This window comes from Dendrobates tinctorius, unplaced genomic scaffold (assembly GCF_039654945.1).
Source record: "Dendrobates tinctorius isolate UK_male_01 unplaced genomic scaffold, ASM3965494v1 ptg000138l, whole genome shotgun sequence".
Taxonomy (NCBI): domain Eukaryota; kingdom Metazoa; phylum Chordata; class Amphibia; order Anura; family Dendrobatidae; genus Dendrobates; species Dendrobates tinctorius.
The window spans coordinates 13735565-13762109 of NW_027361806.1; the positions used below are offsets into that span (position 1 = coordinate 13735565).

Below are 26545 nucleotides of genomic sequence, written 5' to 3' on the forward strand. Positions count from 1 at the left end.
AAAAGGGGATGTAGCTCTAAATCAGAGCTGCAGCTCCAACATGGTCAGCATGGCTGGAAGTGTCCTGCTGACTTTAAAGTAATTCCATAACCTAGTGATATACTAGCACCTTACAAAACAAAAATACTCCTTTAAGAGGATTTTGGTCCCCCAATAAGAAGAAAACTCACTGAGTAATTGTGGTGTCGGGTGTGCTTGACCACTGCAATCCACTGGTCGGACTTGTACAGTCTATAGCTTCCTAAGGAGCAAGCATAGTAAATATCTACAGTTGTGGCCAAAAGTATTGACACCCCTGCAATTCTGTCAGATAATACTCAGTTTCTTCCTGAAAATGATTGCAAACACAAATTCTTTGGTATTATTATCTTCATTTAATTTGTCTTAAATGAAAAAAACACAAAAGAGAATGAAGCAAAAAGCAAAACATTGATAATTTCACACAAAACTCCAAAAATGGGCCAGACAAAAGTAATGGCACCCTCAGCCTAATACTTGGTTGCACAACCTTTAGCCAAAATAACTGCCACCAACCGCTTCCGGTAACCATCAACGAGTTTCTTACAATGCTCTGCTGGAATTTTAGACCATTCTTCTTTGGCAAACTGCTCCAGGTCCCTGATATTAGAAGGGTGCCTTCTCCAAACTGCCATTTTTAGATCTCTCCACAGGTGTACTATGGGATTCAGGTCTGGACTCATTGCTGGCCACCTTAGAAGTCTCCAGTGCTTTCTCTCAAACCATTTTCTAGTGATTTTTGAAGTGTTTTGGGTCATTGTCCTGCTGGAAGACCCATGACCTCTGAGGGAGACCCAGCTTTCTCACACTGGGCCCTACATTATGCTGCAAAATTTGTTGGTAGTCTTCAGACTTCATAATGCCATGCACACGGTCAAGCAGTCCAGTGCCAGAGGCAGCAAAGCAACCCCAAAACATCAGGGAACCTCCGCAATGTTTGACTGTAGGGACCATGATTTTTTCTTTCAATGCCTCTTTTTTTCTCCTGTAAACTCTATGTTGATGCCTTTGCCCAAAAAGCTCTACTTTTGTCTCATCTGACCAGAGAACATTCTTCCAAAACGTTTTAGGCTTTTTCAGGTAAGTTTTGGCAAACTCCAGCCTGGCTTTATGTCTCGGGGTAAGAAGTGGGGTCTTCCTGGGTCTCCTACCATACAGTCCCTTTTCATTCAGACGCCGACGGATAGTACGGGTTGACACTGTTGTACCCTCGGACTGCAGGGCAGCTTGAACTTGTTTGGATGTTAGTCGAGGTTCTTCATCCAACATCCGCACAATCTTGCGTTGAAATCTCTTGTCAATTTTTCTTTTCCATCCACATCTAGGGAGGTTAGCCACAGTGCCATGGGCTTTACACTTCTTGATGACACTGCGCACGGTAGACACAGGAACATTCAGGTCTTTGGAGATGGACTTGTAGCCTTGAGATTGCTCATGCTTCCTCACAATTTGGTTTCTCAACTCCTCAGACAGTTCTTTGGTCTTCTTTCTTTTCTCCATGCTCAATGTGGTACACACAAGGACACAGGACAGAGGTTGAGTCAACTTTAATCCATGTCAACTGGCTGCAAGTGTGATATAGTTATTGCCAACACCTGTTAGGTGCCACAGGTAAGTTACAGGTGCTGTTAATTACACAAATTAGAGAAGCATCACATGATTTTCGAACAGTGCCAATACTTTTGTCCACCCTCTTTTTTATGTTTGGTGTGGAATTATATCCAATTTGGCTTTAGGACAATTCTTTTTGTGTTTTTTCATTTAAGACAAATTAAATGAAGATAATACCAAAGAATTTGTGTTTGCAATCATTTTCAGGAAGAAACTGAGTATTATCTGACAAAATTGCAGGGGTGTTAATACTTTTGGCCACAGCTGTAGGTATGTGGAGGATAAATGAGGTCATATGAGGGATTCTGGACGGTAATATATCCACTGCCGACAGGGAGCCTCAAGGGACCAATGTCTTCTGGATCAGATGAAATATTAATGGACCTGGTGGACAAAGCATGGATTATCCGTCCTAACACGATGATTGCTTTTCTTTAAAAACTTTCTTCTGAGGTCAAAACAAGAAACAAATCTCGGCGGATCAGACAGAAAGAATAGTTCTCCGAGCAGCAGCCAAGATAATGAATATCACAAAGGAGACCTACGATCTCAATAGGATCCGATGGGCACCGGCGTTATCTGTTGTATGACGGATGTGGCAACACATGTGGCTTCCAGGAGCAGAGTGTGCCCAAAAAGATAGTCATGGATAGGATAGTCATCCTTCACGTCCTGCACTAGATATAGCACATGTCGTAGCTTTTACTGGCATGTTCCTTTAATAAATCTGTCATAGTGGCATGTTCCCTTTAAACAGGATATTTTATCAGTCTCAGCCATAAAAGGCGAATTCTGCCTATTTTGTTCATTTTGGGTTTTCGCAGCAGGGGGTCGGCAGAATACACTGAACAGAAAAATCGAGCTCTAAAAATGATTAACTGAGTCTTTTGGACAATAGTCAAAGAAAAAAAAAAGAAAACTTGGAGCCATGATAAAGATTCAAGGATAAACTAAACCCGGCTGAAGTCATATTGATGAAATGGAAAACATGCGTTCATAGAACGTATCAACTGAATGTTATAAGATTTTGTTGCCATGATAATGCAAAAAACACGACACATAAACAAAGGATGTAGGATCCAGGAAAGAAGAAAAAGGTCCCAAAGCAGCTCAAAATCTGCAAACAGTAACAACGCCTGCAGACAATACAGAAACATGATAAACTATTGTAAATACAGATTATGTTACTTCTGTTGGTTCCAACACAAGAAGGCACAATATCTGCACAGAAATGACATATTCCAGTGCCATCCTTATACCTTTCCTTGGTCTCCCCCTTTCTGTCTTCTTTACAACCTTTCTTGCCTCCTTCCCTGTTTCTTCAGTCCTCCTTTCTTTGTTCCTTCCATCTCTCCATTGTCTTTCCCCACTCATTCTTTTCATCCCTTTCTCCCTTTTCTCTGTTTTATCCATCACTGTTTTTTCTTCCTGCTTTGCTTCTTCCTTTCCTTGTTCTTGCCTTTCTTTCCTTATTTCTTTATCTTCCCTTTTACCTTTTTCCTTTTCTCTTTCATTCCTACATTTCTTTCTCTTTCATTCTCTCTGAATTCTTACCTCTCTTATTGTTTTTCCTTTCGCTCTGTCTCCCTTCTTCCCTTCCCTGTTCTTTCTTCTGTTGTCACATCTTTGTCTTTTCTTTCTTCCTTATCCTTTTAGTTGCTCACTTCCCTGCCTTTAGTCATCATCATCCGTCCCTCTCACTCTACCTTACTCCCATATTCATTGGGTTTTTTTTCATTCACTCTGCCTTCCTTCTTATTTTCTTTTTTATTTTATTCTTTTCCTTATTATTTTAAATATTCCCTTTCCCTTCTTGCATCCTTTGTTTCAATCCTCCTCCCTCTCTCACTTGTTGTTTTCTTCCCGACTGCCTTCCATCCTTCCTTCCTTGTTCTTTCCTTCCCTTGTTTCTTTGTGGTCTTTCTTCCCTCCCTCCTCTCTCTTCATCTTTGCTTTCTTCCCTTGTTTCTTTGTAGTCTTTCTTCCGTCCCTCCTTTCTCTTCTTCCTCTCCTTCATTCCCTCATTTCTTATTTTTTTCCCTCCCTTTCTCCTCTTCCTCTCTCCTTCCTTCCCTCCCTCATTTCTTTGACTTTTTTCTCTTCCTCCTTTCTCTTCTTCCTCTCCTTCCTTCCTTCATTTATTTGTCTTTCTTCTCTCCCTACTTTCTCCTCTTCCTGTCTCCTTCCTTCCCTCATTTCTCATCTTCCCTCCCTCATTTTTTTCTTTCTTCTTTTCCGCCTTTCTCCTCTTCCATGCTATACATCATTCAATTGTTCTTCCCCGCTCTCTTCCATTCCCCCAAAAGAAAAGTTTTTTTTAAGCCTTATTTCTTGCCTTTTCTTATCACCATTCCTATTTTTAAGCATTATGGCAGACATTGGAACACCTGAATCAATAATGTATCGGAGTATGAAAACTTAGTAGCAGAACTTAATATCGGAAGTGGAAGAACCTGTTTGGACGTGGGGGTTTTCAGGACACAGGCCAGGGACTTTTATGAAAGGTTTAGGATGAGAGGGTACCCGGGTAAGGGGCTTAATGGGCCACTCAAGGAAGCTCCCTACCGATATACAGTCCCTGTTGTCAACAACAAAGAACACTCGGCCAGGGTTCATACCAATATGGTCAGGAGGATGATTGGTACATTTGACGGCCAAGCGGAGAGGGTGTATCATGTCTTTAAGAAGCATTGGGGTATTCTCCTAGCGGACCCTAGCGTTAAGAATTTGATATCACCAATGCCAAAGAACACGTACAGGAGAGGAAGGTCTATTGGTGACCAATTGGTGCACAGCTTCTACCAAAGACCAGTGAAGGCAGGCACCTGGCTAGAGAGAAAACCCTACGGCTTTTTTAGATGTGGTAATTGTTCCAGATGCGACATGATGTTTCAGTGTAAGACCTTTTGCAATGCAGCTAATGGAAGAATATATAGCATTATAGGGATTTCGGCAATTGTAGATTTATGGGGCTGGTCTATAAGGCATCATGCACCTGCCCCTTGGACTACATTGGCAAGACCACATGAGAATTGAGGGTTAGGGTGGGTGAGCATTTGGGTGATGTTAGCAACAAACGGGACACACCAATTGCTCGCCACATGAATAATATCCATGGCGGACTCCTGGGTGAAATCAACTTCTGTATGTTAGAGCTCATCAGGCCAAAAAGCAGAGGAGGGGATTCGGACAAGATCATCCCAAGGTGTGAAGCGGAATCGATCTTCAGGATGCAATCCCTCTCTCCAAAGGGGCTGAATGAATCTCTATCAAACGACTGTTTCACATGAAGTAATTTAGCCAAACCCATATCTATTACGTAATAGTAATGGGTTATATCCCTTCTTCAGGGAGATTGCCTGTTTGGTGTTTTCTGCCCCGTGAGTTGTTTTCTTAGGTGAATCTGATGAACTGTCTTGTTTGCTCCCAGAAAGTTGTGGTGATTGACGGCTACTCTGAATGGTCACTGGTTATAAGTGGTGACCCCCAGGATCAGTGCTGGGACCACTGTCATTCATGGAGTGTTCGGCATATATTCGGCAGATGAAGCACAATGTGGATACATGTAACGTTAGGCATCTGGGCAGTAAAAATATGAGGGAATCTTATGCTCTATGGAAGTAAAACTAGGAGAGTCACTTGTAGAGAAGGATCTGAGTGTACATGTAGATCACAGACTAAATATCAGCATGCAAAGGGGATTAGCAGCTTCTAAAGTCAGCAGGATATTGTCATGTAATAACAGAGGTATGGACAGGGAAGGAATATTACCCCTTTACAAAGCCGGAGTGGGGCCTCATCTTGTAGTTCAATTCCCGGCACCAGTTCAAAGAAAGGAGGTTCTGGAGTCAAGAGCAACAAAACTGAGAACTGTCATCTTTAGGCCCCCATCATATTGGCCAATATTGGATGAACCTGCCAATATTGCCTTGGCCGACAGCCTAATGTGTATGTGGGCCCCTGACAGATGATGATGAGGGAGATAACATCCCGGCATATTCGATTTTGAAATGCCGATCCTTTTGTTCTCTGCACCACGCATTATGGTTGTACCTATACTCTGTTCTTTTAGCCTTTCCCATCCCTGGGGTAAACTTCATGGACATGTGTCCTTTCTATTTTTCACATCATGCTAACTATGTGACTATCTACATATAAGCCCAGCAGCTTCACTGCTACCATTAAGTCTTATTCGAGAAGTGGACAGGCCATTCGTGATCAATTCCAACAGAACTTCTTAAAAAATATACATATAGTCATGGAGAACACACTACAGATGATTGCAACTGAAAATTATTTTACCGGGACACACACATAAATGACCCACTGACAAAAATAATAAATGGGTCCATGTTAGAGTTCATCAAAAAGATGTGTTAGACCCTGGTGGAGCATCTACATCAGTACGCCATGGCCAGGGCACTGCAACTTTCCTTGGCCAACACTCGAATGATGGCAACCTGGTCCGTCTGTCATAAAGTACTTTGTATGATGGAACAGGGTCCTCAAAATCTTTGTTCTTAACTCTAGTCCCCATGCTTTGGCGGGTTCAGACAATAACTATATATATGTGCTCAGCTTTCCTTTCTTGCTTATTTTAAGCACACATACTTGTCTTATCTGCACGTCCATGATGAGGCCCCCAAGAAGTAGGACTGAAAGGCAGGAAATATTAAATAAACAGGCTTCCCTTGTCACGGTCACTGGCCTGTCAGGTAGAAATTATTACCGAGGAGATAAGCTAAGCTGGAGATATTCAATTTGGGACAAAAATCAAAAACTAGGACTTTATTTTTTGTTATTACTAGAAACAGCCAAGAAAGTCATCGCCGGCTCTCCATATAATTTACAGTATGACTGCACATCAGCGAGATCTTTTCGCTGTTTCCAAAATATTTAACGTCAATTAAAAGACAAAGAAAAATTTATTGGCCTCTTACTGACCTGCTTGTTGGCTCTCGGGCTGGAAATTCTCGGATGTTGTTTGAGTAGAGTAAATTGAGGACAACAAGTTGAGGGAATTGACCAGCTGGTTCTGAATGGAGCTGAGTTTGGACGCTGGTTGCTTTATGGCACTGGTCAGATCTGGATATCCATGTTCTAGACAAGTCCACTGTTCCTGTAGGAGATCCTGGATTCGTTTTACATATTGTCCGACCGAAGCGTCTGCAGGAGGCTGATGGACAGTGGGACAACGCCTAATATTTGCCGGTTCCTCGTAATTGCAGGCTGTTATATTATCACACGGTTGGGGTTGAAGGGTTGGTGGACCTTCATCGAAATCAGCCTTTATAACTTTTTCTGTTTCCTTTTTACTACATTCGACATCATCATCAACCAACATATTATCTTGGACTGTGGTGTCACACTGCTGATTGGACATGGTCACACTATAGTCAGTGTCATCCGGCGGTTGATCTAGATCTACCGGTAGGACATTACATCCTACAGATCGTGTCTCAACACCTATATTGGCATAGGTGTTTTTATCAAACCTTTCCCTTTTCTCCGCTACTTGGTCTTCTTCGGTGTTGACCGAGTTATCCCTATACTGTTTCATTTCTACATCTCTTCTACTTTCCTCTGCACTTTCCAACATTTTGGTTAAATCTGTAATATACACGTCCTTGGCCTTCAATTCATTATTTTGCTTCTCTACCAATACCCTAAGATTGTGCACTTCCTTGGCCCGGTCATCCAGTCGTTTGGTCAAATCCGTTACCTGCTGTTTGATGGTTGAGAATGGCGAGTCGCTCGGATTGTCATAACTGAGCTGTCCATTGACCTCTCCATTTCCACTGTCATTGCTATCCAAAAAGTCTGACTCCGCTTGATCTTTCATGTTCTCTAAAAATTGAGAAAGTGACTTAAGCTGAGTGTTTAGTTTATTGTTTTTTCCTTCGAGGACATAAATCGTTTTTTGAAGTTCTGGAATGGTTTTTATCTGTTCTTCAAGTTCTTTGATCTTCTTGAACGCGGCCACCAACTGGTCGTCAGACTGAAAACGTGAAGGACTTACGGGTTCTTCCGATGAGCTCAGTCTACTGCTGACGTTATGTGCAACCTTAAAATAATGGGTTTGATCAGAAGACATTGTGCTTTGAGGAAGGCTGGCTGGAAGACTAGACGCGCGAGCAAATTGTGGGCGATCTCTGCAGACACTAAAATCTTCAGGCGCCAGCTCCTGCAGAGTGACATCGCTCGTACTGTCCTTCCTCCGATAGTTTAACTCGTGAACATACTTCAAACGTAAGGAGGAGTCATTTCCTGAAAACACGTGAGAGTCTTTCACATCGGTTCTGTAGCTCTTTGGGCTCCAGGTTCTGCTTGAGGCGGCAGAGTAGGACTGTGACCCATTTTCCGGCACGCTAAAATTACGAGGCAGCGTGCTAAATTTGGACTGCTTCGCTCGTCTGTGGATGTGGATCCTCTTAATGGTATTCCCCTTCTCGATATCGTGCACGTATTTCAGAAAGTCAAGGTCCAGGTGAAACCCATAAGGGGTCTCCACAGAATAGGAGACACGATTTTCTTTTAGTTCCTCCTTTGATGGAATATTTTCTCCTTGGGGGGAAAAAAGAAACAAGAAGCTTAATATTCTGAGACAGTCCTCTGTGGCTCAAACATTCATTAAAATAGCCTTAACCAACCTTCAGCCTGTTCAGCATTTAGTGTCTCATGCATTAGTGATGCCACCAGTCCCTGGGGAATCCCTGGGTTCAATATTGGTCTCATAAAACACAAGCTCAGAGCTCAGATACGACACTTAACTAAAGAAGAATCAATGTTTCCTAGTATTGTCTGCCTGCTTCATAAGGATGGAACGAGGGTGAAAGAAGCGGCTATTCCTGACATCTGGGGGCTGCAAGTACCCCACTTACAATACATCTCCATTACCCAGAGCACTTTCATCCAGGATTAACTGGGGCAGAAAATAAGAAATACAAATCAAATTCCTGCAGCTGTTTTTTCTATCGGTTATCATAATTCTGCCGTCTTCAGAGCTAAAATCATCCATGTATGCCCAGTCTCTACATAGATCTTGGTGAGTTACATTCTGTATGTACATAGTGATTATATGAGCAGAATAGTGAGTGCAGCTCTGGAGTATAATACAGGATGTAACTCAGGATCAGTAATGTAATGTATATACACAGTGACTGCACCAGCAGAATAGTGAGTGCAGCTCTGGGGTATAATACAAGATGTAACTCAGGATCAGTAATGTAATGTACAGTGGGGCAAAAAAGTATTTAGTCAGTCAGCAATAGTGCAAGTTCCACCACTTAAAAAGATGAGAGGCGTCTGTAATTTACATCATAGGTAGACCTCAACTATGGGAGACAAACTGAGAAAAACAAATCCAGAAAATCACATTGTCTGTTTTTTTTTCATTTTATTTGCATATTATGGTGGAAAATAAGTATTTGGTCAGAAACAAGCAATCAAGATTTCTGGCTCTCACAGACCTGTAACTTCTTCTTTAAGAGTCTCCTCTTTCCTCCACTCATTACCTGTAGTAATGGCACCTGTTTAAACTTGTTATCAGTATAAAAAGACACCTGTGCACACCCTCAAACAGTCTGACTCCAAACTCCACTATGGTGAAGACCAAAGAGCTGTCAAAGGACACCAGAAACAAAATTGTAGCCCTGCACAAGGCTGGGAAGACTGAATCTGCAATAGCCAACCAGCTTGGAGTGAAGAAATCAACTGTGGGAGCAATAATTAGAAAATGAAAGACATACAAGACCACTGATAATCTCCCTCGATCTGGTGCTCCACGCAAAATCCCACCCCGTGGGGTCAGAATGATCACAAGAACGGTGAGCAAAAATCCCAGAACCACGCTGGGGGACCTAGTGAATGAACTGCAGAGAGCTGGGACCAATGTAACAAGGCCTACCATAAGTAACACACTACGCCACCATGGACTCAGATCCTGCAGTGCCAGACGTGTCCCACTGCTTAAGCCTGTACATGTCCGGGCCCGTCTGAAGTTTGCTAGAGAGCATTTGGATGATCCAGAGGAGTTTTGGGAGAATGTCCTATGGTCTGATGAAACCAAACTGGAACTGTTTGGTAGAAACACACCTTGTCGTGTTTGGAGGAAAAAGAATACTGAGTTGCATCCATCAAACACCATACCTACTGTAAAGCATGGTGGTGGAAACATCATGCTTTGGGGCTGTTTCTCTGCAAAGGGGCCAGGACGACTGATCCGGGTACATGAAAGAATGAATGGGGCCATGTATCGTGAGATTTTGAGTGCAAACCTCCTTCCATCAGCAAGGGCATTGAATATGAAACGTGGCTGGGTCTTTCAACATGACAATGATCAAAAGCACACCGCCAGGGCAATGAAGGAGTGGCTTCGTAAGAAGCATTTCAAGGTCCTGGAGTGGCCTAGCCAGTCTCCAGATCTCAACCCTATAGAAAACCTTTGGAGGGAGTTGAAAGTCCGTGTTGCCAAGCGAAAAGCCAAAAACATCACTGCTCTAGAGGAGATCTGCATGGAGGAATGGGCCAACATACCAACAACAGTGTGTGGCAACCTTGTGAAGACTTACAGAAAACGTTTGACCTCTGTCATTGCCAACAAAGGATATATCACAAAGTATTGAGATGAAATTTTGTTTCTGACCAAATACTTATTTTCCACCATAATATGCAAATAAAATGAAAAAAAAAAACAGACAATGTGATTTTCTGGATTTTTTTTTCTCAGTTTGTCTCCCATAGTTGAGGTCTACCTATGATGTAAATTACAGACGCCTCTCATCTTTTTAAGTGGTGGAACTTGCACTATTGCTGACTGACTAAATACTTTTTTGCCCCACTGTATATACACAGTGACTGCACCAGCAGAATAGTGAGTGCAGCTCTGGAGTATAATACAGGATGTAACTCAGGATCAGTAATGTAATGTATGTACACAGTGACTGCACCAGCAGAATAGTGAGTGCAGCTCTGGAGTATAATACAGGATTTAACTCAGGATCAGTAATGTAATCTATGGACACAGTGACTGCACCAGCAGAATAGTGAGTGCAGCTCTGAAATATAATACAGGATGTAACTCAGGATCAGTAATGTAATCTATGTACACAGTGACTGCACCAGCAGAATAGTGAGTGCAGCTCTGGAGTATAATACAGGATGTAACTCAGGAGCAGTAATGTAATGTATGTACACAGGGACTCCACCAGCAGAATAGTGAGTGCAGCTCTGGAGTATAATACAGGATGCAACTCAGGATCAGTAATGTAATGTATGTACACAGTGACTGCACCAGCAGAATAGTGAGTGCAGCTCTGGAGTATAATACAGGATGTAACTCAGGATCAGTAATGTAATGTATGTACACAGTAACTCCATCAGCAGAATAGTGACTGCAGCTCTGGAGTACAATACAGGATGTAACTCAGGATCAGTAATGTAATTTATGTACACAGTGACTGCACTAGCAGAATAGTGAGTGCAGCTCTGGGATATAATACAGGATGTAACTCAGGATCAGAAATGTAATGTATGCACACAGTGACTGCACCAGCAGAATAGTGAGTGCAGCTCTGCAGTATAATACAGGATGTAACTCAGGATCAGTAATGTAATGTATGTACACAGTGACTGCACCAGCAGAATAGTGAGTGCAGCTCTGGAGTATAATACAGGATGTAACTCAGCATCAGTAATGTATGTACACAGTGACTGCACCAGCAGAATAGTGACTGCAGCTCTGGAGTACAATACAGGATGTAACTCAGGATCAGTAATGTAATGTATGTACACAGTGACTGCACCAGCAGAATAGTGAGTGCAGCTCTGGGGTATAATACAGGATGTAACTCAGGATCAGTAATGTAATGTATGCACACAGTGACTCCACCAGCAGAATAGTGAGTGCAGCTCTGGGGTATAATACAGGATGTAACTCAGGATCAGTAATGTAATGTATGCACACAGTGACTCCACCAGCAGAATAGTGAGTGCAGCTCTGCAGTATAATACAGGATGTAACTCAGGATCAATAATGTAATGTATGTACACAGTGACTGCACCAGCAGAATAGTGAGTGCAGCTCTGGGGTATAATACAGGATGTAACTCAGGATCAGTAATGTAATGTATGCACACAGTGACTCCACCAGCAGAATAGTGAGTGCAGCTCTGGAGTATAATACAGGATGTAACTCAGGATCAGTAATGTAATGTATGCACACAGTGACTGCACCAGCAGAATAGTGAGTGCAGCTCTGGAGTGTAATACAGGATGTAACTCTGGATCAGTAATGTATGTACACAGTGACTGCACCAGCAGAATAGTGAGTGCAGCTCTGGGGTATAATACAGGATGTAACCCAGGATCAGTAATGTATGTACACAGTGACTGCACCAGCAGAATAGTGAGTGCAGCTCTGGAGTGTAATACAGGATGTAATCACATTTCTCCTGTAGTGGTCACTGTGTGAAAAGTGTGGTCTCCTGCATGTGACCACTAGTTGCTGATTGCTGGCAGATCACATTAAAACACTGTATGTAACTGAAATGGGAAACCTGAATATGTAGTGTGCTAATAATAAAACTCTGTACCTTTCTAGGCATTATTTTTTTTTAAATGTTATAAAATTACTGTGTTTTCAAAAATTTAATCCATTTGGTAATTATTGTTTTGCTTCGTCCACATTTGTTTTCTCTGTGATGACCCATTTTACAGAGTTTGAAAAAAAAGGAAAAGTTAAGTCAAATGGAAATTTTCTCTCCGCTTTAACACAGGTAATTAATCCTGCAGCGCGGCCGGTTTGTTACCGGCAGAATGAGAGGAGTACATTTTATCAGCAGTGGAAGTACCGGATAAATCATTTAGCTCTTGTAGAATATTTCAGGACTGTAAAGCTCGGGAGGACTGTCCTTTAGGGCTCGTGCGGACGACCGTAAAAATCGGATGAGGCAATCCCCTTATCTGTCTACCATCCTACCTGTCCTCTCCACAGGGCTGCACCGCCCTACATCTCCCCCTTATCTGTCTACCATCCTACCTGTCCTCTCCACAGGGCTGCACCGCCCTACATCTCCCCCTTATCTGTCTACCATCCTACCTGTCCTCTCCACAGGGCTGCACCGCCCTACATCTCCCCCTTATCTGTCTACCATCCTACCTGTCCTCTCCACAGGGCTGCACCGCCCTACATCTCCCCCTTATCTGTCTACCATCCTACCTGTCCTCTCCACAGGGCTGCACCACCCTACATCTCCCCCTTATCTGTCTAGCACCCTACCTGTCCTCTCCACAGGGCTGCACCACCCTACATCTCCTCCTTATCTGTCTACCATCCTACCTGTCCTCTCCACAGGGCTGCACCACCCTACATCTCCTCCTTATCTGTCTAGCACCCTACCTGTCCTCTCCATAGGGCTGCACCACCCTACATCTCCCCCTTATCTGTCTACCATCCTACCTGTCCTCTCCACAGGGCTGCACCATCCTACATCTCCCCCTTATCTGTCTACCATCCTACCTGTCCTCTCCACAGGGCTGCACCACCCTACATCTCCCCCTTATCTGTCTAGCACCCTACCTGTCCTCTCCACAGGGCTGCACCACCCTACATCTCCTCCTTATCTGTCTAGCATCCTACCTGTCCTCTCCACAGGGCTGCACCATCCTACATCTCCCCCTTATCTGTCTACCATCCTACCTGTCCTCTCCACAGGGCTGCACCACCCTACATCTCCCCCTTATCTGTCTAGCATCCTACCTGTCCTCTCCATAGTGCTGCACCACCGTACATCTCCTCCTTATCTGTCTAGCAGATCTGACCCTCTTACCTCTTGGGTCCCTGTGCGAATGCACAGGTTGCATCAATATGTCCGCCAATGCTCTCCAAAGTGCCGCGCCATCCTACATCTACTCCACATCTCTGTCTACCACCCAACCCATGCTCTCCACAGCCTTGCAGCACTCTACACTTCCTCATTTCTGTCTGCAACGTACCCGTTTTCTCTACAGTACTGCACCTCCCTACATCTCACTCATCTCTGTATACCATTCTACCCATTCTCTCCACAGTGCTGTACCGCCCTACCTCTCCTCCTCATCTCTCTCTACCAGCCTACCCGACCTCTCCATTCTGCTAATGATCTTTATGGCCCCATACACATTAGACTAAAGATGGCCGTATTTGACAGTCTACAGTGTATGGGGCCTGCCCGACTCTCCCACAAAAGATAATAACAGTTGGGCAGTTATTTCCTTGTGCTGTCCCATTTCTCTGGAATGCTCTATCCCAGCCAAATCAAGTTCATTCCTGGGATTTACAGTTCTAAACATGCCCTAAAAACAATTTTATTTTCTGCAAGGCCTATCACATTTACTAATCTAAGGGTTTATTTAGACCGGCAGACCTCGCCTATTAAACCACCACATACATAAAAGCTGGTCAAGCATTTTTAGATAGGCCAGCCGTACTTCCATGTGCTCAGAACGATCGTCAATACAATCATTCTGTGTCCAATGAATATTATGTCCTTGGCAGCACATGTCGCTTTACACAAGTGGATGAGATCGATTTTTTTTTTTTTTTTTAAGAAAGAACCAGCGTTTTACTCATTCATCGGGTGATTACTGTTCTTTCTAAAACAGGCCGACAATCAAGATATGAGTGTTCTGGAAGTGCTCATTCTCAATTATCTGCCAGTGTAAATGGGCCCTATTCTCTTTCTTTTATACCCCCAACGTAGAATCTGAATCCTTAAATTAGCAGTTTCCACTTAATATCCAACACTTCACATATAATTTTTAGACAGATTATTTTTAGACATACATACCATTAGTTTTCTCCATTGTTGCTCTTGGGGTTAACTAGCAAGCTTCATCCACATAGAAAAAAATCGGTTACAACCTAGAAAAGAAAAAGCAAAACAAAGAAAATGTCAAACATGGCATTTTAACTAAACCACCTGGTGCCTGCGCTCGGAGACTTAGCACAAAGCTGAAGAGGAGACAAACCGGCAAACTCGGTACACAAAATCAATGCAATCACTTCCATTCAGCTTTCCCGCTCCCTTCTTTTTTTCCGCCTCCGCTAACCTACAAATAACACGTCTCTTTCTCACCAGGTGTTTATTTACTTGAAAAAGAAGGGAAAAAAAAATCACTATATAGATCAAGAATAAAACCGCACTGACGGAACAGATTGTCCTAGCTGCAGTACATATGTTGGCGGTGTTATTTCTAGAAATTAACTGCCCCCCTCTAACACTGTGTATGTCACACCGATTTCCTTGCAAAATACATCACGGCGGATGAAGGCTGCAGGAATAATGTCACAGTCCGATGCCAGTTGGTCTCCTTACACCAAGCAGACACCAAAGCTACTGGATATGTCGTCAGACGCCCCCCACAGCTACAGTGCATGCTGCAGAGACATGACTACAGCTCCTGATTTTACCCTCGGGATTTCACAGCTAATACGATGCAAAAATTAGAAAAAAAAAGCAAGAAAGAATATTCTCCGGGGAAGATTATCACCTGCTTTATCTCCGTTCCATAACTAGGATCATTAAAAAAAAATTTGCATATCTTACATAACGGTTCACACATAAAAAGAGATTTAACGAGCAACAGCAGAAATGAGATGCAATTACTCGCCCCGCGCATTAACTAATACATGATCCAGTCTAAAACGAGACCGGAGAGGAGAGAGGAAGAAAAAAAAAAAAAACACATTAACAACTGCTCATTAACACCATCGCCACCTCTGAAAGCCGGAGGCTGTCGTTTTCTTCTGCATTGCAGCTAGAATGGAGAATGGGAGAGAAAAAAAAAAAAAAAAGAAATCCCCAATGGGGAAGGAAGCAATCACATTTCCTGGAAAAATGACATTCCTTGGTTGTGACATTGAGGTTCTCCTACCTGCCCAGAAGTTTGATGTTTCCTTCTCAGCTCCCATTGCAGGTCTGTTAACAGCGGACGGAGCCTGTGTTCTCCCGATTAACAGGCTGTCAGGTGACCGACGACCTTGACAGCAGAGCAAATAATAAAAATATGGGGGGGTTTTTGGGGGGAGCAAACAGGATGCGAGACGTAGTGTAGCAACTGCTATTTTCTAGATTTTATGGAGACGAAAACTTTGGCGAATGTCAGGACGAGGGGATAAAGTTTGGAAACTTTTGGATACTGAGAGCAAAACAAAAAAACAGAAATATCAAAAAGACTTCGGTCTGTGTAATAATTAACTACAGACCCAGCCGCAATGTATTTATAAGAGAACATTGTACAGACATGGAAGGATCACAAGAGACTGCATGCCTGGCTGAGAGGAACCTCCCGAAACATTAGTATGCGCAGTATATTATTCATCTTCTTAGTTAAAGCCTTCAAAGTAACAGACTGCAGACCCTGAATGGCTGCGAGCTGTATTTTATCTTCTAAAAAACGGCACGAAATGTGGAATGGAATTCTAAACGGTGGATGCAATGTTATTTTTTATTATTGATGTTAGAGGGGGCTTTAAAGATGGAAGAGTAGGTAAGAGATTATGCTTTTAGTAATGGGAGGGGGAGGAGGGGTGTGCGGCTGCATAACGTCTAGGACGATAAGAGGTAAAAATGATACGATTGTTCAGAAAAATGATTCTGCAGCCTGTGAGACAGGGTTCTCTCTCTCTCATTTGTACCATTCTCAGTCATTTTATTCTTACTTGCTTTTTTGTGTTATGTTCAATAATTAACGAGAACCTGTAATTTTACTACCGGTATCTCGGTATAGGTCATAGTACAACAATAATTAGACCTGTCTTGTAGTAATCCAATGTGGCAGCGTTGAGATATCAAACTTTGAAGCCACATGCAAATTAGGCTGGAAGTGCATTGACCCGCCCCCGATGCACTTCCAGGTTAATTTGCCTGTGGCTTCACCGCTTCATATCTCGGCCTGCCTCATCGCATTATGACAAGACAGGTCTCATTTTTATTATTAAACTGGGACCTGTACAGCCAAACCAGTAGCTTCAGTACTAAAATTGTTTGACAAGATTCCCTTTATATGTACACCGTACTGGAATTAAAGTGGTTCTCCATTTCCTTCTTCTTGGATAGAATTGTAAAAGCTGCAGACGATCAGCAGCAGCGGTCATGTGCCAGCGATTATATCAGGACAATTACGGGAGACACAGGGCTGAGAATAGAGGAGAGTAGAGGCACTGGTACGGGAATGACTTGGAAAACCCTATTGATAAGTAATAATAAACCAGGAAAATACGTTTCATCTTCCATATCTTTCCAGTCTGTTATTCATCTTCCCTTGCCTGCAGGATTTCTGTAACGTTCACAAACCCATCTAAAATAAAGAAAAGGAGGGATGTGCAGTACAGCACTACTGATCTGTGTAGATGTGAATCCAGCTCTGGGGGGAGGAAAAAGACTTGATAGAAAGCTCAGCATTTTCTTCATATGTCTCCCTTTGCTTGTTTCCTCACTCCGCTCCTCATTCCTCCTCCTCAGAGTGTAGGTAACAGCAGGTTCGCAGGATGCAGTGACGAGACGCGAGACTGGTTGAACTTTGAAAAGCAAACTTTTATAATTTGAAGCCGCTATGGCTATACTAAGCAACCAAAAAGGGATAACAACAGTTGTCCTCGCAGGGACTCAGTACAACCAAACACTATTTGAAAAGAACACGACTAACCAGGCCGAGGCCGGTTATTATGGGGCCACGGTATGGCCTATGGCCGTCTACGGGTCCTTATACTCTATAATGTCACTTATCCGTCCTGACGTCCCTTGGCGCCTCTGTGGAAGCTGCGTTGTTGATGAAGCTGCTTTGGCATCTTTGATAAGGCTGCTTTGGCGTCTTTGATGAGGCTAGTGTAGCGTCTTTGACGAGGCTGCCTTGGCGTAGCAGCCGCTGGGCCCAGCTGCTGAAGATTTGGAGTAGTCTTCGGGCGTTCCAGCGCCCAGGAGGAGTTGGGGCACAACAGGCCCTGATGGAGTCCTGAGATAGAGTAGCCCCCTGTTGTAACAGCGGGGTTGCGCTTGTTAGTGAGTTCAATGGGACTCCTGTCCCCAAGCGGGGTTGTGTCACAGTGCTCAAGAGTGGCGGTTTACTGGCCACGCGCACAGCCTGGGGCTGTGTGCAGAGTGTCTCTGTTGACGAGGAACAGGCCCCAACTGCCGACTGCAGCGGGGGGGAAGGCGGCTGTGAGCGGTGATAGACAGGCCGCAACCACGGGCTAAACTGTCCGCATCCGCGGGTGGCAGCGGGCAGGCTGCAGCCGCGGGGTGAAGGGGAATGGCAGCAGCCGGGAGAGGGAGCGGACAGGCCGCGGAGGGCTCTAGCTCAGCGGTAACAGACAAGGATGGCCGGGGGCAGATCGTAACCCGGGATTGGGGTGAAGAGACTGTCCCCTGTCAGTAAGCTCGGCGCCTCTTTCCTGAGGGCCACTGCGTATCTACCCTCTGCTGCTGGTCTATTCTCTCAACTGTCAGTGTCCTTCCTGTTCTCTCACGCCCCCTCCGTCTCCTGCTCCGTGTCTGACGTATCACCAACTGACTCCTCTGCGCGCTCCCTGCCCCTTTTATTCTCGCCCCTCCCTGTTGTCCTGTCATTCTCAACAGTCCACTCTCCTCCTCTGTTCCCCGGGTACTGTTTCCTTAGGAACTCAGATGGCGGTCCCCTTGGTTCCGGCCCAGACACTCTGTGGGGGTCCTCCTCCATTCAAGAGTATAATGAGTTATGCAACCTGACAACTCACTGCGGTGCTGGCAGTCTGTCCTGTCTCCAGAAAAGTGGAGCAGAGCTGTTTTTTTTCAGAGTGGATGTTGAGTTCTGGAAATGGTGGGATGGGAAGAAATAGCTCATAAGTGGCTAAAGAAGCAGATTTCTATGGTAAGAGATATTACAAAGTTTCTTTTAGTCGCCTGTATGACTGATTTATAAAGTTTGCTGAAAGTACAGATCCCACTTATCATATAGCATCAGGCTGAGTGTGTCCAGAGGGGCTCAATAGCATAAGTACAGGGTTGGCCATTTATATGGATACACCTAAATAAAATGGGAATGGTTAGTGATATCAACTTCCTTTCTGTGGCACATTAATATATGGGAGGGGGGAAACTTTTCAAGATGGGTGGTGACCATGGTGGCCATCTTGAAGTTGGCCATTCAATGCTTAAAGAGGGCAACATATCAGTATCTGAAATTGCTACATGATGTGTTGCCCTCTTTAAGCATTGAAGATGGCACGTTCCCTGAGTTTTTCCAGCAAGATGGCGCACCACCACATTATGGGTGTCAGGTCCGAGCATTCCTACATGAACAGTTTCCTGGAAAGTGGATTGGTTGTCGTGGGCCAGGTGAAGGGCCACCAAGGTCTCCCGATCTGACCACCTTAGACATTTATCTTTGCGGTCACCTGAAGGCAATGGTATATGCTGTGAAGATACGAGATGTGCAGCATCTGAAACAACAGATACAGGAAGCCTGTGCTAGCATTCCTTCTGCGGTGTTGCTATCAGTGTGTCAGTAGTGGGAGAAGAGGGTTGCATTGACAATCCAACACAATGGGCAGCACTTTGAACAGATTTTATAAGCGGTTATAAACTTGTAAATAACTCATGAAAGAACAAAAGTTATGTTAAAACCAAGCACACCATTCTTTTTCTTATGAAATTCTCAATAAGTCTGATGTGTCACATGACCCTCTTCCCATTGAAGAAAATAAAGTTGGATCCAAAATGGCCGACTTCAAAATGGCCACCATGGTCACCACCCATCTTGAAAAGTTTCCCCCCTCCCATATACTAATGTGCCACAAACAGCAAGTTGATATCACCAACCATTCCCATTTTATTTAGGTGCATCCATATAAATGACCCACCCTGTAGATCACTTCTTCTCTGTGATTTCAGAGATCGGTTGGAGTCTCAGGACCCAGAACCATTTGCTACTTCCAAAACGTGGCACTAGCGCTCCTGTCCTCTTCTACGAAGATGCAATTTCTCACGTTTTCATCTTTTTTTTAGTGGATTTTTGGAACAAACAGCTGCAATCAGATATTACAGTAAAGTTTAAAGTAAATGCACCTTTTGCTTTTTTTTTTTTTGCTGCCTTCTTGGGATCAATGGCGTTTATTTAAGTATGCAGTGTCTTATTCCTGACTCACGAGAACAGCGCTCAGATTATGGATGTGCCATGTGGTTACCTGCGCCCGGCTGTACAAAGCACCTCAGAGATATGAAGACCTAAAACAGACAAAAAAAGGGGGAAAAAGTGCCCAGATCTGCAAACATCCAGAGAGCTCTCCCGTGGGTGCCTCTCCAAACACAGCAGAATACTTCCACTATTTTCTTACAGGAACGTTATAAATGGAGTCTTTATGTTTCGCGCACAGATGAATGCAGATGTCTGGTGCTTTAGTTATATACTTGCACGGAATTGTCTTTTTTTGATAGTTTGGAGGAGACAAGATCAAATGCCTTCTGGTAGCTCCGAGCCTCCCAAATAATGCCATCTGTGTCTGGTCGGTTGATGAGAACGGCACTGTAAATTTCTTTAAATTGTCGTTTCCATAAATCTTGCATAAATCACTGGTAGAAGTGAATATAAAAACCTTGTAATATATTTTAGCAGAAAATTCTGTTTCCTTCTCCACATATAACATAGATAGCTCAATGAGAGATCAGATTACAGCTGCCTATAGAAGTCTATGGAGGGACAAGGAGGAGGAGCAGAGTGAGCAGGATTCACAGGTACACTGCTCAGTACTGCTGTATAATGTTATTAATGCTGATGTTTCGGCAAATATGCTACATGGACACAGAGTAGAAATCCTGATATCTGTGGGTGAAGGAAGACATCATAGCAGCTATTTTTATCCCAGTAGCTCAGAGACAACTGCAAAGTAGAGATAGAGTCTGCAGAGATGTAAACTGGTAGTGGCTTACTATATAATGGGGTCCATCTTGGGGTATTAATATGAGATGGAATCCGTTCTCAGGGGCCTTCACCAACCTTTATCCGGGACTTCTAACAGCAGGGACAAATGTTGATAGCATGGGCACAAACTTCAAGTACTTCTATCCAACTGCATCAAAATCAGCAGCTCTTGTCTTTGCCTCTCATGAATAATTACAAAACAAAACATTTTTTGCAGTGTTCCCCTTATTATTTAAAGGTACCGTTGTAAAACCCGGATTTATAGTAGTCACGAGTGCATGAAAATGGAAATCTCCAGAACACTAGCCATTGATTCCAGCGTGTGCATGCACAAAGGAGTTGTAAACCAGCCCTGTGCAGAAGAGGGGTTCCTATGCTGCAATTCCAGAAATAACTGCGGCCTCGATGGGAATATTTGCTCATTCTGAACGCTTTCCCTTCCGCACAGGAAATTGATGTAATGAGTTTCCAGTATGGTGAATGGCCGGACAATCCCTCCTCTCTAAACTTCTCATATCTTATCAAGCGGCTTAATGTTGAGCTTGGCATGGAAGAATTTAGCAAAAGGCTTTAAAAAAAATGAACCCTAAGGCTACGTTTCCACTATGAGTTTTTGACACTGCAAATTTTTGAAAAAATGCAAGTAACCTATTTTACCTAATAGGTGTAGAAAAATGCACCAAAAAGCTGATTGTAGCAATTTAGCCTAAGGCTATGTTCACATGTTGCATTTTTTTTTGTTTTTTTGGCAAATCCTGCTCTCTTGGGTGCTTACAAAAAAACAGGTTTTTGCTGCTTTTTTTAGTGCAGATTATAAGTGTCATTTGTCTACAGTACATGTTTAATAAAATTATTTGTATTCGCTAAAAATGCTACAAAAAAAGCAAGAGTGGTTTTTGCTTTTTCTAATTGCTTTCTAGGGGTGAAAAAAGGCTGCAAAAACGCTGAAAGAAGGGACAGCCTGCAGATTTTAAAATCAGTCACGAAATAAAGCAAACAACTGAGTGCGGAAGATTTCTGAAATCTCACAGCTTTCACTGGGACTGTAAAAAGCAGCTTTTAATTTGCATTAAAAAAACTGCTGAAAAAATGCAATGTGTGAACACAGCCTAAAAGGGATTTTCCTAGAGTAACAAGCTATCTATCCCCAGTCGATGAGATGCGGAAATACTTTTTGATTGCTAGATTTCTGACTTCCGGGACCCCCGACGTTCCTGAAAGAGGGTCTCTGGGCAGGCCCATACACAATGATTTGCTATCTTTCACAGTACCATAGATAGTAAATGGAGGTATGCAAGTATGATTTCTTAGTGGGGGATTTCTCAGGGGAGTCAATGAAGGAACCAGTGCTGGGACCCCAAGGGAATCTTGACACAACTCCTTTAAGTTACATGAAAATTCTTTACCAGGGGCTTTCTTGCCATTCTGAAGCTTGGCGCACACTTACAGCTCACGGCTTTGTAACAAAGTATAAATCTAGAATTCTTTTTCTTGTATTGGATTTTAGACATGAGAACTGATATTGTAACAAAACGTTCAGTGGCATAATCAGAAACATGGCTGCACAGGTTTATGGTCTCTGAGTGTCACTAGTGGATGATCCTTCTCCAGAAAGCAACAGCGGAATTGAAACTGAGAATATACAGTGCCTTGCGAAAGTATTCGGCCCCCTGGAACTTTTCAACCTTTTCCCACATATCATGCTTCAAACATAAAGATACCAAATGTAAATTTTTGGTGAAGAATCAACAAGTGGGACACAATTGTGAAGTTGCACGAAATTTATTGGTTACTTTAAATTTTTATGGAAATTCAAAAACTGAAAAGTGGGGCGTGCAATATTATTCGGCCCCTTTAACGTAATACTTTGTTGCGCCACCTTTTGCTGCGATTACAGCTGCAAGTCGCTTGGGGTATGTCTCTATCAGTTTTGTACATCGAGAGACTGAAATTCTCGCCCTTTCTTCCTTGGCAAACAGCTCGAGCTCAGTGAGGTTGGATGGAGATCGTTTGTGAACAGCAGTTTTCAGCTCTTTCCACAGATTCTCGATTGGATTGAGGTCTGGACTGTGACTTGGCCATTCTAACACCTTTATACGTTTATTTGTGAACCATTCCATTGCAGATTTTGCTTTATGTTTGGGATCATTGTCTTGTTGGAAAACAAATCTCCGTCCCAGTCTCAGGTCTTTTGCAGACTCCAACAGGTTTTCTTCAAGAATGGTCCTGTATTTGGCTCCATCCATCTTCCCATCAATTTTAACCATCTTCCCTGTCCCTGCTGAAGAAAAGCAGGCCCAAACCATGATGCTGCCATCACCATGTTTGACAGTGGGGATGGTGTGTTCAGGGTGATGAGCTGTGTTGCCATTACGCCAAACATATCGTTTGGCATTGTTGCCAAAAAGTTTGATTTTGGATTCATCTGACCAGAGCACCTTCTTCCACATGTTTCGTTTGTCTCCCAGGTGGCTTATTGCAAACTTTAAACGACACTTTTTATGGATATCTTTGAGAAATGGCTTTCTTCTTGCCACTCTTCCATAAAGGCCAGATTTGTGCAGTGTACAACTGATTGTTGTCCTATGGACAGACTGTCCCACCTCAGCTGTAGATCTCTGCAGTTCATCCAGAGTGATCATGGGCCTCTTGGTGGCATCTCTGATCAGTCTTCTCCTTGTTTGAGATGAAAGTTTAGAGGGACGACCGGGTCTTGGTAGATTTGCAGTGGTATGATACTCCTTCCATTTCAATGTGATCGCTTGCACCGTGCTCCTTGGGATGTTTAAAGGTTTGGAAATCATTTTGTATCCAAATCTGGCTTTAAACTTCTCCACAACAGTATCACGGACCTGCCTGTTGTGTTCCTTGGTCTTCATGATGCTCTCAGTGCATCAAACAGAACCCTGAGACTATCACAGAGCAGGTGCATTTACACGGAGACTTGATTACACACAGGTGGATTATATTTATCATCATTAGTCATTTAGGACAACATTGGATCACTCAGAGATCCACAATGAACTTCTGGAGTGAGTTTGCTGCACTGAAAGTAAAGGGGACGAATAATATTGCACGCCCCAGTTTTCAGTTTTTGAATTTCCACAAAAATTTAAAATAACCAATAAATTTCGTTCAACTTCACAATTGTGTCCCACTTGTTGTTGATTCTTCACCAAAAATTTACATTTGGTATCTTTATGTTTGAAGCATGATATGTGGGAAAAGGCTGAAAAGTTCCAGGGGGCCGAATACTTTCGCAAGGCACTGTATTAGAAAGTTGCAGTCCTTTGCTTAATACATCACATTAAGTTACGAGTTGAGAAAACCTTTCACGGTTTCGGTAAGAAAGCTGTGTTGGATTCCTTCTTCTCTCACCCTGTAGGCGTCAGATAACAGATTTTCTCTAAAAACACAAATGCAAAATTGCGCATTACTGACAACCCATACTTTACAGCAGTCAGACATCCAACAGCTGCTGATAAGGGTCACAAAAGTTCAATAAGGATGTCGGCTAATTAGTGCCAAATCCGTGGCCGCACAATTCATTAGCCGTGACCCTGTGAATGGAGCAATTTGTATGGACGAACACATTTATCTTATAAGTGAATTGCAAAAGAGCAATTGAGGAGCAGAAAGGTTCATCCCTCCACAGAAAGAAATTGCACAAATCCAAGGCCGGCTCCAGGTTTTCATGGGCCCCGGGTGAAAGAGTCTCAGTGGGCCCCTGTTACACATACCATGATTCACGATGCACAGATGAGAAATATAGGTATAATACAATGCCAAAGATTTCACTTACTTTTTAAATTACATGAGTGATATCTATTGTAAATTCTACAATAGCTCAGAAACCAGACACTATAGTCCTCAATACAGTATTATGGGCACCACATAGTCCTCCATACAGAATTCTGGGCACCACATAGTCCTCCATACAGTATTATGGGCACCACATAGTCCTCCATACAGTATTATGGGCACCACATAGTCCTCCATACAGAATTCTGGGCACCACATAGTCCTCCATACAGTATTATGGGCACCACATAGTCCTCCATACAGTATTATGGGCACCACATAGTCCTCCATACAGAATTCTGGGCACCACATAGTCCTCCATACAGTATTATGGGCACCACATCGTCCTCCATACAGTATTATGGGCACCACATTGTTCTCCATACAGTATAATGTGCCCCATACATTGCTCCATACAGTATAATGGGCCCCATATATTGCTCCATACAGTATAATGGGCTCAATATATTGCTCTATACAGTATAATGGAACCTATATTATATCATAACATATATAGACAAGGCCATCAGTCCTTTGGTACGAAATCATTGTGCAGCTGCATGTATGCCAAGGCCAATACACAGACATAGTCCATATACTAACAGAAGGCATCAGCAGACTGCAATATACAGAATACATGAATTCCACTATTGCGATACAAGTAAAAAACAATGTAACGTACTTACTCTTTTTTTAATCAAAAAGTGTATAAGCCATCCATTAGTTTTTTGCTTACTGGATCAGGCAACTGATCCATTTTTGCTTACTGGATTCCAGTAAGCAAAAATCTGATCTGTTACAAAAAAAGAAAAGCGAATGGCTGATTAACTGATCCATTCTCCATCGACTTTAATGTTAAAAAAATGGATCCAGCAGAGATCAGTTATTTCAGAAAGTGACTAAAGTTGTGTGCGCGCAATTTTTTGGACAACGGATTGCTGCTGGATTCATTTTAGTGGATCACTACTGGACATGTGAACATCCCGGGTAGCGATACAACGTGTGTTTTCTCAGAAACGCCATGGTTCACACAATATGACAGGTTCCGTTTAAGGTAACAGATAAAAGACTTTCTGAAAACCATAAACTGTGTACATCCTTTCAGCGTCACGCCCAGGAATTTATCTCTGCTTGCAGTCAGTGATTGGCAGCCTTGTTACATCCAGCGTGGCATGACATAGTGACAAGGCACCTTGTAGAAATGTTGGGTACTTTGTGCGATCATGAGATTTTCCTCTGATTGAGGTTCTCTCTCACTGTCAGCGAGCAGAGATCTTAACTTTTTTTGTACAAAGAATTCTTATTTCTATCTGTCTATCAGCCATATCCTCCTCCTTCTCCTCCCGCTTCCTCAAACTCAATGTGGAGAAATCTGAACTCATCATCTTTCCTCCATCTCACAGATCTTCCTTACCTGACCTATCTATAACAATTGACGACATCACGCTTTCCCCCGTACCAGAGGTCCACTGCCTCGGAGTAACCCTTGACTCTGACCTGTCCTTCAAACCGCACATCCCAGCTCTCTCCACCTCTTGTCGCCTCCAGCTCAAAAATATTTCCAGAATCCAACCCTTCCTCAACCCTCAATCTACTAAAATGCTTGTGCATGCCCTAAACATCTCCTGCCTTGACTACTGCAACATCCTTTCCTGTGGTCTCCCTGCTAACACCCTCGCACCTCTCCAGTCCATCCTTAACTCTGCTGCCCGACTAATTCATCTCTCTCCTCGCTACTCCTCTGTTTCTCCCCTCTGCAAATCTCTTCACTGGCTCCCATTCCCTCAGCGTATCTGGGTCGCCCTCCCAGGGCTGTGGGGTACTCGGTACCGGGCCGGTGTCAGCAGGATATGTCACAGCAGCGGTGACCCGGTCCGTGGCCCTGGGCGCCCAATTAATAGGGGAAGTTTGAATGGTGGAATGTAGTTGATTAAAGGAATAGTTCGTGACGCCACCTGTAGTGTTCGGCAAGTGAGATGTTAAGCCGATGCTGCATGCAGATCCTCTGGGACTGGTGGTGTGGTGCAGCCAAGATGGTGTAGCTCCCCACAGGTGGAGCTGTAGTCCCAGGGCAGTGTAGATGTAGGGGTAGAGGAGAGGCACGGGCGGTGTAGAAGCTGGTACCTCGATGTAGTGGTGTACAGGGTGTGTTAGCATAGGAATAATTGGAGGACACCAG

The 26545-nt window shown here is 43.4% G+C and overlaps 1 protein-coding gene across 3 annotated transcripts in view; it reads right to left on the reverse strand.

The window, feature by feature from the left end:
- KANK4 (KN motif and ankyrin repeat domains 4) overlaps window positions 1-26545 on the reverse strand; it is a 169838-nt gene that overhangs the window by 70906 nt on the left and 72387 nt on the right. For 2 of the 3 annotated variants that reach the window (XM_073544635.1, XM_073544633.1), the window contains exons 3-4: window positions 14457-14530; window positions 6574-8193 (exon numbers count right to left, since the gene is read on the reverse strand). In XM_073544635.1, the coding sequence (XP_073400736.1) occupies window positions 6574-8193; window positions 14457-14472 (1636 nt within the window). In that variant the 5' untranslated portion in view covers window positions 14473-14530. Of the gene's footprint in view, window positions 1-6573; window positions 8194-14456; window positions 14531-15543; window positions 16963-26545 lie in introns of those variants that run through there. The other variant, XM_073544634.1, reaches the window with a different exon arrangement.